This window comes from Chanodichthys erythropterus, chromosome 9 (assembly GCF_024489055.1).
Source record: "Chanodichthys erythropterus isolate Z2021 chromosome 9, ASM2448905v1, whole genome shotgun sequence".
NCBI lineage: Eukaryota > Metazoa > Chordata > Actinopteri > Cypriniformes > Xenocyprididae > Chanodichthys > Chanodichthys erythropterus.
Window position 1 is genome coordinate 1,453,502 of NC_090229.1, and position 18,525 is coordinate 1,472,026.

General features: G+C 36.7%; 1 protein-coding gene across 1 annotated transcript in view; it reads right to left on the bottom strand.

Moving 5' to 3' along the window:
* Window positions 1–5,174: 5,174 nt before the first annotated feature.
* Window positions 5,175–18,525, bottom strand: part of pabpc1l (poly(A) binding protein, cytoplasmic 1-like) — a 275,870-nt gene continuing 262,519 nt past the window's right edge. The window contains exons 10-15 of the mRNA XM_067394179.1: window positions 17,344–17,463; window positions 15,465–15,595; window positions 6,648–6,750; window positions 5,601–5,731; window positions 5,403–5,480; window positions 5,175–5,292 (exon numbers count right to left, since the gene is read on the bottom strand). Of these exons, the coding sequence (XP_067250280.1) occupies window positions 5,421–5,480; window positions 5,601–5,731; window positions 6,648–6,750; window positions 15,465–15,595; window positions 17,344–17,463 (545 nt within the window). The 3' untranslated portion in view covers window positions 5,175–5,292; window positions 5,403–5,420. The remainder of the gene's footprint in view (window positions 5,293–5,402; window positions 5,481–5,600; window positions 5,732–6,647; window positions 6,751–15,464; window positions 15,596–17,343; window positions 17,464–18,525) is intronic.

Below are 18,525 nucleotides of genomic sequence, written 5' to 3' on the forward strand. Positions count from 1 at the left end.
TTTTAGGTGATCTCTTTAAGAGTTACACTCATTAAATCATAAGTGTTTCATCCTTGAAAACAACTACAAAATACATTAAATATGTTTTATTCTATTTTATTCTATTCTATTTCTTTTTAATATTACATATATTACTATTACTTAAATTTATTCTGCATTACATTATGCTGTAATAAGGTGAGCACAATGTAAGAATTGTAACTGTACATGGTAGTGTATTCTTGGTCACTCAATTTCACATCATGTATGTCTTTGTGCAGCTTAAGGCTGGAATAAACGACTACACTACTTTTGCATATATTTTTGCCCTGATTCAGAAATTGATGCTAGTTGCCGAAAGTCAGAGCCAGCCTACACAATCTGGAAAGTAAGATTTCACAGAAAATCATGTAGTGTATGATGGGCACTGACTCATAGCTTCATGCTATGATTCCATCCCACAGGTGGATATGGAACTAAAAAATATGTTTTATAAGACATGTTTAAGACAATTTTATAACACTTTACCCCAGTTTCACATGAATGCCTTGTTCATTTTTCCCGCTAGTTCTCCGAAGGACCCGGTGGCCAATAAAAACAAACAGGATGAAACTACTTTTTTTTAAACATTAAAAAATAATAACAATAATAAAAAAAAAAAAATCAAGCCATAATACAATTTTTATGTTTTATTAACTAAACGAAAAAATAAAAGATCCATTTCTCTGGACGGATGTTCTCTCCATCTTTGGCTTACAGAGGATTATGGGAAAACCACATCTCATTAATATTCATTAACTAATTACCATAGCTATTCTTACCTGTAAAAATTGCATTTCTAGATATCAGTAATTGTATTTTCACTATAGTTGCAAGAGCAATTTCAGATATCAACTGTCTTTGTTGATATCAATAATTACATTGTTACTAGTAAAAATGTGAATTTTTTATATCAATAATTCAATTGTCACTAGTTGAAATGTCAGTTCTTGATATCAAATTGAATTGCTACTAGTAAAAATGTTCATATGAAATGAACATTGAATTGAATTGTTGATATCAAGAATTCATATCCTGAAATGTGAATAAAAGTCAAAACGGCTTGCCATACATAAGGCATGTGCTGTTTCATCACAACGTACACAACAACTAACTTATTCCATGGCGCAATGAAGCCATACAGTAGTCCATATATGAACTGAACGTATTTCTGGCCAAAGGTTCTTGAAATTGAACTTTCTATACAGACTCATTGACTCCTTTTGATGTTAAATCCGAGAGACAGTAGTCCATATTTGAACTACTGTACATAATTATTACCCAAGTGTATTCAATCATGAACTTTCTATACCTACTCATTGCCTCTCTCTGATGTTACTTAAGACATACATGAGCCCAAGTTTGACTTACAGGACATATTTCTGGCAAATTAATCCTAATCCTTTTTATACAAACTCAATGACTCCTGATGATACGTCAGTCATAGAGTACTGCATATTTGACCTAATGTTAATATTTCTGGCAAATTAGTCCTCGATCATGAACTTTCTATACATACTCATTGACTCCTGATTATATGTCAGCCATAGAACATTGCATATTTGACCTAATGGACATATTTTTGGCCAAAGAGCACCCGATCTTGTACTTGACTATTAACTCCTTCTGATGTTATGTCACCCATCAGTCAGTCCATTTTAGACCAACTGAACACATTTCTGGCAAATTAGTCCTCGATCAAGAAACTGACTGACTCATTTAGGGGCGGTTTCCCGGACAGAGATTAAGCCTAGTCCTAGAATAAAATGGCCCTTTAAACCAGATTAACAGAAATCTGCTTTCTCTGTCATGGTTTAAATTAGTCCTAGACTTAGTCTAGTCCAGAGTTTAATAAGCTGATTTCCTGGAGGAAGACTAGAGCTACTCCAGGACTAAATTGAGGCTTAAATTAAACCTACCAGGAGGCAGGTTTAACTTCAGATTAACATTGTGTTTCAAAGAAGACACATGTATTACTTGGATATATATATATAAATATATCGATATTGATATACACTGTGTGTGTGTGTGTGTGTGTGTGTATATATATATATATATATATATTTTTTTTTTTTTTTTTTTGAAGCTATTCACTTTATTTAAACAATTTATTTTTATTTAACACCATTGTTTCTGGTTCAAATGTGATTGCTTCATGTTAAATTGACTTGAAATGGTTACTACAACTCACCTGATGTTTTCATTCTGAAATAACATGTTTCAGTCAAGTGACCCAATCAAACAAGACTTTCACTTCCCATCATGCTTTGCACCGGGCTGAATTGGGAGAGTAAATGTTGAAAAAGTGTTATTTTTAGAAAGATGAGAATATGGAGAGACTTCTTACTGTTTAATGTTCTATTATGTGAAAGTTTTTGATATGTTAGTTTTTTTTTTTTTTGGAGATTACCGTTGTGGTGAAGTGTAGAGCTTGTGTTTGGGTTGAGGACCTGCTAACAAGAATTGCCTTTTTTATATAATGAAGCAACTGCTATGATAGAGCTTTGGATCAAACTAGTATCATTTCTAGACTGCCAACACTGATCATCATCTGTGTAATAGTTATGTTTAGTTTGTTGCTATGTAAAGGACAAAACAAAAGCATTAATAATCATAGAATTATTATATATAGAATTCATCTATTTAAAAAGAATTCATTACAAACAGATTTCCAGGCATTACTTTTTTTCCCCACAGCTGATGTATTTTGCTTGCTTTAAAAGAACTGTCTCTTGTTTAGTAAAGTTCTTTGTTTTTTTGAGATTGCAGTCTTTTTCTGCTGCCATTGTTTTCCTTGGATTTGCTTCTCAGTTCCATGCAATTTTAAGCTTTTCTTGGTTCATTCCATGTTTTACAGGCAACCTCTCTCATGCTAATTCAGATTAGCACAGTTGGTTTTAAATTAATCTAGTTTATTTTAATTCAGGACTCCATAGTCCAGGTTTTAGTAATCTTTACTTAATCTGTGTTTCAGAAAGCCATTTTTTAAGCCACGATTAACTATTCTAGATTAAGGCTTATCCTGGCTTAATTTAAACCCTGTCCGGGAAACCGCCCCATAGAGTATAGCATATTTGACTATATTTCCGGCCAAGAAGTACTCAATCTTGAACTTTTTATATACTTACTGACGCCTTCTGATGTCACATCAGCCATACTGTAGTCCACATTTGACCTAATGAACATATTTCTGGCCCAAAAGTACTTGATCTTGAACTTTCAATACATACTCATTGGTTCACTGTTACTTCAGCCATTTATGAACCCATTTTGAGCTACTGAACAAATTTATGGCAAATTAGTCCTCTATGATGAACTTTTTATTTAAACTCATTGACTCCTTTTGATGACACGTCAGCCATAGAATATTGCTTATTTGACATAATGAACATATTTCTGGCAAATTAGTCCTTGATGATGAAATTTTCCCAAAATTTTGCTATATTTCCTAATCATTGTTAACATGTATTCATTACATTCATTGATTCTACCTAAATTAATACATTGTTAGCTAACTGTGTGATATGTACATTTCTGAAATTATGCATTTTCTGTAAAGTTGCTTTGAAACGATATGTATTGTGAAAAGCGCTATATAAATAAATGCAAATTGAATTGTTCTTCAGAAAAATCCTCCATGTTCTGCAATTTCTTTGATTTTCCAGCATCTTTTGCATATTTGAACCTTTTTCAGTAGCGACTGTATGAGGTAATATGAGATACATCTTTTCACACTGAGGACAACTGAGGGACTCAAACACTACTAACTATTAAAAAAGCTGCAAACATTCACTGATGGTTAAAAACGATTGAACAGGGCCACTCCTCTTTTTCTCCTTGCTTCTGAACGACCGAATCAATCTCCTTGCGGCCGGCCTAGGCCAGGCCTGCAAGGCCTGTAGGCCTCAGCCTACAAATGAGCCATGTGCTCCTCATCCAACATGGAAAAGACAGGCAATAACTTCGGACTGAATCATCCAAGATCTCTCCTCAGATGGCAGAGCTGATGCTCCTCAGCCTAAGGGCATCTTGCAAGTATCGTACATTTTAACACTAAACAGCGAATTAGTATTAATTTGTAAGACTTACCTTTGCTATTGCTGAAGAAACTGATGATTCCTTTCCAGATTTCCTTTGACATTTCATGTAGCTCTAGTAACAGCATCTCTTCCGGTTCAACTCTATCATTACTCATTCTGACTTGCGTATGTGTGTGTGACCCTTTGTGTATGTTATGTTACGTGTTTGTTAGTTTAGTTATGTGTTTGTGAGTTAGTTAATAAAGATTGTGCACAAGACATATTTGGTTCCGACTCCGTCTGCTAATGGATTGCCTCTTAAGTGATAGATCCGGACTATTTGCTCTGAGTAGTACAGTACAATAAGAATATTATTTTTCCATAACTTGGAAATTAACATTTCTTAGAATTAATAAACAATCAACACTGAGCGTTCACTGGACGAACAGGTTAACTGATTGTAATATTAATTTTAATGTAGCTACGTCCAGTTAATCTGATTAACGGATTTGCATATTCATAATTAATCATAATTAATAATCATAATGAGTTATGAATAATTATTAATATTTCCCCTTTGAGTAATTAATAAAAAATTACTTATAACTAAGAAGCTCACCTGCCAAAAAGTCTCTGAGCTGAACAGACCATGGAGAAGTCTTCTGAGACCCATTAAGTATGAGATTTCAAATACTTAAGATTTAGGACAGATTCGACTTATTTTAATTATTCTCAGGTTGGGTAAAGTAAGGTAGAAGGTAAAATAAGGTAGGGATAAAATGAGGATAAATTTATCCACCAAAAAAACCCAAAAACAATAATAATAGTTTATTAACAATAAATAAACAAATTGTATTAAATCAAGACCACTCTCAAACCTAAACACTTATCTTAAAAAAAATCTCTGTGCAATCCTTGCAAATGTGGCCATGTCACAAATCTCAAAATAAAAGTGATGATTAGAATAAGACACTTATGAATTCCATTTGCAGGTCTATTAAGCCAGGATCATTTTATTGCACACAGAAATTTCAAAAAATATTTTTAGCCTTTCTTGTCATTCTCCCCCCCCTCCCCCTCTCCCCTATATTTTTTTATTTTTTTAAATAAACAAAATCAGAACAAACTTAAGATTGTGGAGAGCAAAAGGACATTTGCAGTGTGCAAACCATGGATTAAGTAACATGACTCTGAAGTGCTGTTTTCAACTATTTCCCGCATTCTCTGTAACATTCACAGACCTTCAGCTGCAGGCCTGAAAAAATAAAATAAAAATGGTCAACATTTGTGTGACACTCATATGTGCTACTAATTGGCATTGCACATGAGTAAGGCCAAATATTAAGATAGAAGACTAAACATTACCTGCCTTACAGAGCTTCCTCATTTAGTTGACAGTTCCTTGGCTTGATGAGCCTGAAGTACTGCTACTGCCTCTTCAACCTAAAGAGTACCAAAAAAAAAAAAAAAAATAAATAATAATAATAATAAATAAAAAATCATAATGATCAAACAAAAACTTATCTTTACAGGTCTTAAGTAATTTTTTTTGAGTAGGTGAACCTTAGAGTGCAGGGACTCTGGAGACTCAAGCATGTGCAGAAGTTCAGAGTTGTCAATCTCCAGCAGCATGCCTGTGATCTTTCCTGCAAGTGCAGGATGCAGAGCCTGGATAAGCGGATATAGCCGCTCACCTGTGTGGTATGCAAGCAATTTAGTTATTTTAATTATAATATGATGTAGTATGTAGAACTTGTGTGCTATATTCTGTCTTTTGAAGCCATACAATAACTTTATCTGCCGTTTTACACTAAGTAGTCAGACACTGTAAAGTGCAGCACTCTAGTCTTTTTCTTTACTTTTTAAGCAGTATTTCTCTAAAGGGGATGGATGTATTTGTTTTCAATGTATAAATATTACAGTACTACAGAAGAGAGTAGTTTGCTCATATAGTTAACAGGGGTGTACAATCCCGGTCCTGGAAGGCCAAATCCATGCAGAGTTTAGCTTCAACTTGTCCCAAAAAACCTGCCTGGAAGTCTCTAGTATTCCTAAAGGACTTGTTGATTACATTGGTTCAGGTGTTTAATTGGGGTTAGACAAACTCTACAGGACAGTGGCCCATCAGGAGCAGGATTGGACACCCCGGGTGCTGTACTATTTCCTATTTCTAGTAATACCCTCTCTACTGAAGAGTATTATTTCAAGTCACCATCACTGGTTTAAGGTGAGATAAAATGATTCAAAATGCACACATCTTCAAACCTTTAACGTTTAAGTCTCTCTCTGTGACATATCAGGACACAAATGTGTATAATGACATGGGTATGACATAGGTATTACAAAAAGAGGTGACTTATGAGGACATTACCCCATGTCCCCACTTTTCAAAAGGCTTATAAATCATACAGAATGAGTTTTTGTGAGAAAGTGAAAGTGTGCACAGTTTCCTGTGATGGTTAGGTTTAGGGGTAGTGGTAGTGTAGGGGGATAGAAAATGCGGTTTGTACAATATAAAAACCATTACGCCTATGGAATGTCCCCACAATTCACAAAAACAAACGTGTGTGCGTGTCTCTCTGTGTCTGTGTGTCTGTGTGTCTAAAGTACCCAGGAGTTGTTTCTGCTCTTTTAAGGGTGCAGCCGCCAGCATTGAGGCAGTAAGGGGTTCCTGGCCTCTCACATGAACTGCCGGCTCTGTATTCTGGACCACCTAAAGAAAAAGAAATACCGTTATACTTCAAATATTTCCCTATTTAGCCCGGTTCTATCAATACTGCATTGGCTCCCTATTACACTATATAGATTTTAAAATCTTGCTAATTACTTACAATTAATTACAATGGTTTAGCTCCCCTTTACTTGAGCGAGCTCTTAAAGGATTAGTTCACTTTCAAATTAAAATTTCCCGATAATTTACTCACCCCCATGTCATCCAAGATGTTCATGTCTTTCTTTCTTCAGTCGAAAAGAAATTAAAGTTTTTGATGAAAACATTCCAGGAATTAATTTCTTTTTGACTGAAGAAAAAAAGACATGAACATCTTGGATGACATGCGGGTGAGTAAATTATCAGGAAATTTTAATTTGAAAGTGAACTAATCCTTTAACGCATCTAGAATATCAAAATCAACTGCAGGTGGTAGATCCTTTTCTTATTTGGCATTTACACTTTGGAACAGTCTTCCTAGCATTGTTTGGGAAGCAGATATACTCTGTCAGTTTAAATCTAGACTAAAAACATCTCTTTAACCTGGCATACACAACACATTATCAATTTATATTTTCACATCCGTTAAAGGATTGTTAGGCTGCATAAATTAGGTCAGCCAGAAGCGGGAACACTTCCTATAACACCCGATGTACTCATTACATCATAAGAATGCCATCTACGCTAATATTAGTCTCTCTGTTTATCCCGAGTATTACCGTAGTCAGCCGGATCCGGGGCGTATCCAGATCAGATGGAGGACCTGCGCCTAGACACAACCACACCGTATCCCTGAAATGTCAGCTAGATTGTGTAAACTATCCCTTGTAAAGGCCTTATTGACACAACAGCCTATAACTAACCATACCGTTGTGATGAATCCGATCTTCAACCAGATGGAACTGGATTTAATATTTCGACTGTTCCGATCCTAATCTGACTTATGACCCATAATTCTGCCTGAATCATAATCATACACTGTTCGTTGTTGGCCAGAGGAGAACTGGCCCCCCGACTGAGCCTGGTTTCCATTTTTGTCACCTGATGGATTTTGGGTTCCTTGCCACTGTTGCCTCTGGCTCAGAGCTGCTGTATAGATAAATTAACTACATTAATAACCAATTAACAATTACATTAACGATTACTAATTAACATTAATAACTTTTTTTTTTTTTTTTTAAACAACAGAATTAATCAATACTGAACTTAAGCTGGACAATGACAATTATTTTCCTGTTATCACTCTAAAGCTGTTTTGGCACAATCTGCATTGTAAAAAGTGCTATATAAATAAAGGTGACTTGACTTTACTTGACTATTTAAATGCTCCTAAGTACTGAATACATTGCTGTGGTCTAAAACTAAACTTCTAAAGTGCTTATGCTTTTCTGTTGATATAGTTTTTACAGTGTTTTTTTCAGGACTTTTTTTTTTTTTTTTAAATCCAAGTTTATTGATTTAAAAAAAAAAAAAAAAAAAAAAAAAGGGAATGAGGAATGCTTCAAATGGAATTTGTGTGTCATCCATTGTGCTCCCTCCGAGCTGATCTTCAGTTTCACTTCTTTTCCGATGTCCCACTTTTCTTGCATTCTGATTGGCTAGTCCTCTGGCTCGCCATTGGTCAGACCAATGTTCTACTTAGAATGCATCTCGATATGGTCATGGTGTGAAGCTGCCAAGAGGTTCTTTTTGAAGTTCCGAAAAACATGTGCCCTGATTGGTCTGTGGGCATTTTGCAAAGTGGGGGAGGTGCGACAATAGTGTACATAGTGCTTTGGTGAGTTTGACAGCAATTTGTTTTTCGGAATATCACCTGTGCATTCAATATTGTCTCTGTCATCAACACTTTAATCTGCATAGTTTCACTTAGAAAAGGTACAGTAAAAGCAAACACCTGTATGCTTTGCTAATGTTTTGAGCCTTAAGTGGCTGACGTCATGTAAAACTGTGCAATGCCATTGATTGTGGGTTTAAAAAAAAAAAAAAAAAAAAAAAAAAAAAAAAAAAAACAATACGTGCACAATAATTTAAGCTTTTACTCCAACTATAATGGGTAATATGATTAACGTAGTAAAGCAATGGTTATGACATTATCTTAAGACAGTTACTATACTATACTACCGTTACTGTAGTTACTGTAGTAAAAAACATGGTTAAATTTTCCACAAGGCTTTGAGGTGTGTATTACTAATATCTGCATGCATCAATATTCTGAATGTTTGGTTTTGTACTGTTACATTTGGCAAGAGTGCAGTTAACAAGAGGGTGTGAAAATGACCCAGCAAAGTTTAGCAAGGTCATGAACTTTACACTCACAGGTGTACACACATCTGTTCACATTCACAGGTAGCTGTATGACCTGTGTTTTCTTTTTTAAGAGAAAGAGATTTTGATTTGATTTGGTTTGTTTTCACCTCCTCATCATGTACAAAATGGATTTCAATGCTTAGTTCTGTAGGGTGGGCCCCACTGGTGAGCTCACCCTTAAGCCCACCCCGGGTCTGTCATGGCCTGCTACAAGTGTGAAGGAGGAGGCCATTGCATGCATCAAATCACCAGCTTGTGCTGAGTGAGAGTGCCCTGCAGTTTGGCTAGTACCATTTAAATGGTTGCTGTCTACTGACATTGGGTATGCAGCCATGGTGGCTGCCCATCAACGGAAGCGTGAGGGAGAGGACACCAACCAGTCTGCTGTTTTGAGGAACAAGGATGCCTTTCTCAGATATGCTGATACAGATATGCTCTTTACTGAGGTGATGGCAGCCATCAGGGAGTGCCAGGTTAGAGGGGGCTCTGGCACACCAGCACCAGCTTCAGCAATTTGGCCAGGATGTCCTTTAAGTAAAAAATGCATTATGTTGGGGCTTGAGTTAATTGTGTATATCCCTTCATTTAATCTTCATCAATTTAGTGAGGAAGCACACAGCCAGACGGGGTACCAAGATGGATCTGCAGAAGTACATGAGGAGAAGAGATGCTGATAAGATGCCAGAATAATGAATCACACTTATTTTCATTTGTTTGTTTTTGGATTTTGTCTTGTAATTCAGCTGACTTGGGCTTATTAATGACACCATTGTCTTTAAAGCTGCTTCACAGTAGAATTTGAATCTCATATCAAATCTGATGAAGTTTGCAACAATGATTGTTATTTCCCTGTTTATTACTGTGAAGCTGCTTTGAAAATCTGTATTGAATACATAAATAAGGTTGACTTGACTAATTATGAACACTGTTTATCCTGATACAACAGTGGCCTCCTCCAGCTCAGCTTCTGCAGCAGAGGAACCAACTGAAGATCTATTTGCTGCACATGTAAATGTTCCAGGATAGCATTACCTATTCTTTCGAGGATCTAAATTTGTGGTTTAATTTAAGAATACTGCTCTTTTGTACATTACATAACCTGTTTTATTATTATGTATTATTAGTCTTCAGATGGATGGTTTTGGAAACAGTATGGTACTACAGCTTTTGGTCATGCCAGCCAACATGGCTTTCTTTGCTGTCAGTATATGCTAAAGATGTACTGAGACAGCTCCCAGAACTAAAGGCCAGGGTGATCTCAGTCTATGGCTCCATTCTAAATGGACTCCATTTATAAAAAAAAAAAAAAAAAAGAAAAAAAAAAAAAAGGTACGACAAAAACCAACAACTTCACTATTAGTATAGATATGCCACACATATGCATGCTACATCGGCTTTCCATATTAATACTATTTTTAAAAATCCTATTCCAGGTCACTAAGAAGCTCGCTGGTGAGGCTGCTGGAACAGCAGCAGGGACATAGGCACCGATTTAGGTTTCTGTCAGCGGGTGCCCACACTCCATACCACCCCCGCCCCCAATATTCCCCGATAACAAATGCACCTACCTCTTATAAATCAAATTTATCTCCATGTGATGGTGCACTTGATTAATTCATTTTACAAAAGTTATTCATGTCTTGCGAAGAGAAAAGCATGGACTGCAAATACATTACCAACATAGGTAGGCAGAGCATGTGTAAGGCTGGGCAAGGCTTAGCCTTCCCCTGGGCACAGACTTGAGACTAGCGTGGAATTTTCTCACTCAAACCACTGCCTGCTGCAGCTTCTAATTGCTTCTAGAGGGAAAAGCTACCCATAACTGCTAGTCTAGGATCAGTTTTCTCTGTAATAATAGGATATTGGCGAAACAAATTTGGCAAACAATCCAGTATACATCTAGTACACGTGTTTGCAGTTTGTAGAAAATCAAAGGATTCTATTTTTGCTGTGTAGAGCAATATAGCCAATCACAAACATACCTTTTATTTTTTTAATGCAAGGGCCAATTAGGGGTGTTAAGTTAGTAGGAACTCCAGTGTTTTGAGTGGTGAGGGTATTCCGAGTTTCGCATGTTCGCAAATCCTCTCATTATAACAAACTAAGTTTAGACATTATGTAAATAAGATATTCATTGTGCAGTCAGCTTCATTTATTATAAGAGAATGCTGTGAGATCAATAAGTGACAACTTTTGATTATAAAGGGAGCATTCTTCATGCACTTTTTGCCATGCCAAATCCCTCATACAGTATGGTTGTTTTTCTGTTAAATTTAACAGTGGTTTGTGAACAGACACTTTAATACATTTATTGGGAACATTTATGCTGGGATGTGAATTGAAACTATAAGGAAATTTGTTTTTAAGGGGAAGCCCATCTCCTTATCCTGGTTCACCCAAAACTTATGATTACCAACCAAACTAAAACACATTCTTTCCATGAGTGTTGTCCTGAGTCTCTCTCTTGCTGATACACCGGATGATTTTGGAGTTACATAAAATGCAATTTATCATTGTGCAAAAAACAAAGCACAAGCTTGTGTGTCAGGTTATATTGTAATGCTAAATATAACAATAGAATTGTGTTTATTTACGCCTCCCTGGTACCCGATGTGAAATCCACCAATCAGAGAGGTTCCCAAATCTTGTCCAAAAAAAAGTCATTTTTTTGGAAAAATTGAATGGATAATATCTTGTTTTTTTTCATCAGCACCTATGGTCACAGATGTGGGCAGTGAATTTGGGCAGGTCCTCATGTGTTGCCTTCACAGAGGGAGAGGCCTGCTTCCCATGTGCTCTGACCTTGTGGAGCGCTATGCAGAGCTGGAGAATCTCCTCCAAAAGGTCCTTACATGGACTGGGACTGCTGCTCTGCCACAGACAAAGGCAAAGCAGCCACAATGTTCACAGAGTGGAACCAGCTGGTTATCAGGCTGCATGTGTGGTACTTTATGCGGTGGTTCTCAGTAGGAGTGAACAAAGACAGCCACTCGATGCAAAGCCTCTTCATGAAACACCTCTCCACTTACATCCTTGAGTGGGATGTTTGGATGTGGAACGGCTAAAGTAGCCTAAGCAGTCGACAGGCTGCCAGACCACCACCAAGGAGCTGTTAAAGCATTGCCGTCGCCATCGCACTCATGGGGCCCAGGAGACTAAGCAGCTCATTGAGAGGCTGTTTAAGGACTTAAGGACTATATAATATAATAATCTTTAAAACTCACTCTGGGGTCTGCGAACCCATCCCCCAAAGGACCAACTTGGGCAAGGGTCTCAGTAACCATGGATACCAACTGATAAGGTGGTTTATTACCCTCCCAGCCATGTGGAAAAGCAAAGGCCATAGAAAAAAACCCATAACCCTCAAAACAGACTCTTCTGCCTTCATTTAGAGATTAACTGATCTGTAAATGAACATGCATCACAGGACATTGTGCTTATGATTTTAACTGTCTTGTAAAGTGTCTCTTGCATTGTATTTTCATTTTATGTATATCTTATGAGGGAACTGCTAGTTTAGATAACCCTACATATATTGTGTCTCCTATCAAATTAATGCTCATTTAACGACTCGCACTTTCACGTATGTCACCTCCTCATAGAATGCAATGTGCGTTTGTTGTATTAATCAGAGTATAAATAGACAAACCCACCAGGCCCATTTTAATCAGGCCAACACAAAGAGCTGTAAAACTACCCCACAGAGGAATTTCCCGCTCGGAAATTCCACCCATCTCATTGGTCAGGTCAAACCTTCTCCCAGACTTACCTAGAAGAGAGAGAAGACTCTTTCCCCACGCAAGTTTGCCATTTTTTCTTTATTCAACGCAGGAGAAATCGATTGCAACTTCAGCACCATCGGACCGAACTCTCAGGACTTTCTACTGCAACAGTATATTTGGATGTTCTTCGAACAGCTAAGGCATAATGCAAGTATCGTATGATATACTAAATTGCTGCAAGTTAGTTAAAGTTGCGAACCCCTTTGTTAACAAAGGAGCTTTGTAATGATAAGCTGATGATTCTTTCCTGGTTAATGACTCTTTTCCTGCTCCCACTTTCGGTTTTACTCTATCACTTTTCATTTTACCTATGTTTGTTAGTTTAGTTATGTGTTTGTGATTTAGTTAAAACTTGTGCACAAGATATATTTGGTTCTGACTCCCTGCCTGCAAATAACTGTCACTTAAATGATCGATCTTGCTAAACACTCTAAGCGTTGTAAATGCTAAGAAAGAATTATTTTTCTGTGGCCATAAGTACCCTTTTCTTAGAATTAATTAATACTGAGTGTTCACAGGATGAACTGATCAATTGATTGTAATGTTAATGTAGCTACATCAAGTTAATCATGATTAATTATGGATATTTGAATTAGTTAAAGTTATGAATAATTATTAATAATTGAGCTAACTGGCTACATTACAACGCCTAGTTTTACTATGCATTACGTCATATAGCTTTCATTTCCATGTATTTTCCCATCCACGTGACACCGTGTTTAATGGTACAAGACATTAGGAAAATGACTATAAATGCCGTCACATTACATTGCTAAAAATAATTCACTATCCTTGTCTTGTTTTAGAAAAAAATAAACAAACTGTATATAATACTGTTCAGAGAAAGTTTTCAGTGAAGAGTTATTCTCATTCTTTTCTACTGGCCAAATAGCATTAATTGTTTCAAACAAATCAAATATATGCTATTTTTCCTATAAATGGTCAACATATATTTTAGGATGTTTATAAATTAATGAAAACCGATAGGCCATATTTTTGCATTGTAAATTATTGTCTGACTCAGCACGTCAATGACATTTTAAAAATAAAATATGCATATCTTACAGCTTCCTTCAAAATCTATCCTTCAAATACAATGGTATTTTTCATAATCCTGGGAAGACCACGAAAGACATTATCATTAGGCAACTGTCTGTGCACGACACCAACAGGACACCTGCGTTCGGCAGATGTTGTACAGTACTGTGTACAGTAGCTACTCTTTAAATGATCACAGAGCGATTCCTTCAGTGTCATTATGCCATTATGTTGCTTTACTCGCGTGAAAATATTCTCTCAAAACATGAGTTCTGCTATTTAGAACACAATTTAAAGTGAAATTATCATATTGATATATCATTGATATATCAATTATCAATCCTCACTGTAGTTAAAACATTAAAACACAGCATGCCACAGGAAAAGTGTTCAAAAGCAGCAAATCTTTTTTTTGCAAAGGTCCCTTTAGGGACTCCTTATAGCCTGAATGTGTCACAGTCTAAATTAATCTAATGTAAAACAAACAATAATTTTATATATAAAATTATTTTATATTATATATATATAGTTTTTTGTATGTTTATTTTTTATATTTCTTTTTATTTAATATAAATATTTATAAATATACACTACCAGAGAGTATTTTCAATATTTTTAATGTAATATAAATATACAATTTCAAATATTAAGTATTTTAACCAAAATATTGTTTTTAATGTAATATAGAATATTCCATACAGTATACAATGTTTACATAATTAAATATAATATTTTAAATTATATTAAATTAAATATTATATACATTTTTAATATACATATATTATAACAATAGCACATGGCTACTTAATATGCATGCATCATGCTTCAGAAAGTACATGGCTGCTTATGCAAGCCTCGAACACCCTGCCAGGTCCGCCCCTCAGGCCTGCCTCCTGATTGTGCTGAATTCAGCAATTTCTTTAAAGGTGCTCTAAGTGATGTCACACCTTTTTAGGCCAAAACATTTTTGTCACATACAGCAAACATCTCCTCACTATCCGCTAGCTGCCTGTCCCCTGATCACACTGTAAAAAAACGCGGTCTCTGTAGTCGCCACAAGCTCCAAAAACGGCAATAAAAACAAACTGGTGCAGCCTGGACCACGAAACATAATAAACATGCTCCAGCCAATAACCGACAAGAATGATTTTAAATGCGCGTTCATGACTGTTTCAGGAAGCACGAAGGGGAGGGGGAGGAGGAGGAGGGAGGGTCTAGCTAGCCTCTGTTTTGTTTGACAACACTTCGAACGTCAACAGAAAGTTACTCCACCCAGGATCACTTAGAGCACCTTTAATTTTAACAGTAACAGTAATTTTAACGAGCATCCCTCAACCCCACAGGAGACCCCATTGGGGTTTGGGAGGCACTACCCTGCATTTCAGGGCCATTGTGTGCAACTTGTGGTGCTTGGGGGCCACAGATAAGATCCATCACGTTCTGTTCTATTCCGTTACACTCCATCTCACCATCGTGTTCGAACAGTCCCCAAGTAGCTCTGAGCTCGAATAATACTTGCAAGCTCTGCTTTACAACAGAGTTCTACTTGAATATGGAATGAGAGAATACAGGTGTGCATCTTCATTTTACCTGATGAACAACAGGAGCTGGAGCATTAATAACCTGCTGCACATTTCGGACTCCTGCTGAGTACTTGTATTGACCGACTCCTCTGACTACAGCTCCAGTTCTCCCACCAGCAGTCTGTGTCCCAATATTGGCTAAGCCAAGAGAGAAACAAGCACATTCAACAAGAAAAGACATTATTCCAGCTAGCAGGACACACAGAATGACATTAGCATCCATCAACTCCAGCTTATTAGATTAAATGCATATGTACCAAAGGTGACAGAGATAGAAGGCTCACAATCATCTAAACACAAAACACATCTGCACAAAGTCCTATTTCCCATTTAAAACAAACAAACAAACAAACAAAACAAACAAAACAAACAAAAACAAACAAACAAACAAACCACCTGCATACTAGGGGTGGTTAATCTGTCTGATTTCCCGATTCGATTACGATTATTGAAGTCCCGATTCGATTACAGTCGTTTTTCGATTATTTACGATTCTCGATTAGCGATTATTGATTTTCCATTTCACAACAGTAAACGAAAATACACTACAAAGTGATTGCAGTATTAAAAAAAAAGTCAGCTACTGAATTACTTAACTCTTTCATTGAGTAACAACAACTCAAAGCACTTTCTGTGTCTTGTAGTTATAACTTCAGAATTATTTGTATGTAGCTTATGTTCTGTAGAACACAGAAATGAATACATCACATTGTGTTGTGACTCATCAAGTTGAACTAAACAATAACAAATAAATGAAAGGCTTATTTCCTTTAGGAAGTAGATCAGAACCAACATACTGTAGAAATTGGACAATTTTCTTCTAGAAAGACAATGTGTTCAGGTGGAGGAAGACTGCAGGTTGCAGTCGAAACATGTCAAGGTAAAGAAAAAGTTTCGGTGGTTTAAATCGGCGCTTGTGACTTAAAGTCGAGTGCTTTTACTGTAATTTAGGCAGGCGCGCTCATAATAGAAGCGATTGAGAGCGTGGCTCATGGTTGCATAGCAACGACAGACGCCACTGGAGCGAAAGCGCATTGGAAAGGAGAATGCGGCGCGGACGCGATATGTGAATGCCCCTTAGAACGGCGACTTTTTCTTTGCATATCAGACAGGTAGCAACTAGAGAATAAGAATAAGAATAATTTAGCGGGCCGGATTATGTTTTATTTTTGAGATCAGTTGCGGGCCGGCAGTTTGAGACCACTGATCTAACGTCTTTGCTGCTTACTTGGTGGCCACGGCCAGTGCAGCTGGCATCCAACTTAAAGGCGCATTGCTGCCCCCTACAGTACTGGAGTGTGAAACAGATTAGTGGGGGAAAAAAACAGATGATGACTGCGTGCGTGGCGGTGGGTGGTGGGCCGGCCCGCCGGCCGTCCTGGAGTACCGGCCGTTCTGTGATTCTCCAGATCACACAGATGGCCAGTCCGCCCCTGGCTGGGTGGATCGGTTGGTTGCTCGTTCCTGGTTCTTCCATTTTACACACCTGCTCTGGCTGCCGTTACACGCGCTTGCTAACTGGAACTGGGCGCGTTCGTGACGTTCAACTCCCGGTATAACATTTTTTACAAAATAAAATAATGCAAAAAAATAAATAAATAAAAAATCGATTTTTGAAAATTTAATAATCGATTCATACTCGTCCATAACATACTCGCGATTAATCAATAATCGATTTTTTTCACCACCCCTACTGCATACACTCATACACACGTTTGTTTTTGTATCTTCGTTCTTCGTGGGGACTTGACAGAGTTTATATTCTGAGATAATGATTTTTTTTTAACAAAACATTATTCCATATCCATTTTACTTACGTTCTACTCACTGTATAGCTTTTAAGGACATTTGGACACCACATATAGGTTAAAAACACACAGCCTTACCCATTCGCTGGGTGTTGTTAACAATGTGAGGAACCTGGGTGGAGGCCTGGCGGACTGTGCTGATGGTAGTGGAGGGCCTGCGTGGCACCGTTTGCCTCACAAACTGAGCTGTAAATGGAGCTAGAGCAGCCAAAAACAGACATTTACTCATCCAAATAAACAAAGAACACTGAACATAAATGCAGACTAAGTAGTAAATAAAATAAAGAATTTGATCATAGTATCGGTCATAGAATAGATTCTCCAATAATAATTCTCCATAGTAAGCACATTGTATTCCACATAAAAATTATTCTTTTTGAAATGTGAAGAAGAAAAAAAATTAAGTAACAAATGTAATGCATTTGAAGGTTAGGGTAACAGAACATGTACTGTAGCAATTGTACTATTAAAGGGGGGGGGGGTCTAATGCCATTTCATTGTCTAATGCGCATTACATTGATGCGCTCTCGACATTTGTCATTAAAATAACCATAGAAATCACCTCAAAATTAACTATTAGGTGGTAAGTAAAACTGCATCAAATGTCTGTTTTGTTGTCAGTTGGCATGCTATACTACTCTATCGGTACTCAAGATTAACATGAGATTGGCCAAAACTGTGTGTGTGTGCTATGTACCCTTTAATAACCTCTGGATAACTGGAAAAACTGGATAAACAACTGCATCATGGGATGCTTTATTAACAGTACTGAAGGAATTCAAATGCACACGGCATATCAAATGGCATTTTATTCACCATTAATTAAAAAAATAAGAAACAATGTCATAATAAACCTGCCGCTTATATATGTTCGTGATTCTTCGAGTTTTTCCCGGCCGTGAGGGGGAGGGGTGTGGAATAGTGCACAGAAATCAGCAACAACAACAATTTTTTTTTTTTTTTGGTAATCTAAATCTTTCTAAATTTACTTAATTTTAAGTATATATTTTTTAAAATCATAAGATGTGGTTTTGTTTTATTCAGTGTTATCAGCAAACACTAACAGGTACATTAGTGTTAGTATTTTGAAGTATTAACTGTCCATACATTGCACTTTAAAAAGAATCTGTTGAGGCTCTTATTGGTGAATAGAATATATTTTTTGGAATATATTTTTTCTTTGTATCTGTCAAAATAGTACAAGATTATCCTACAATATGTGTGACATCAAATAAGGGTTAGCACAAAAGTAATCTAAAT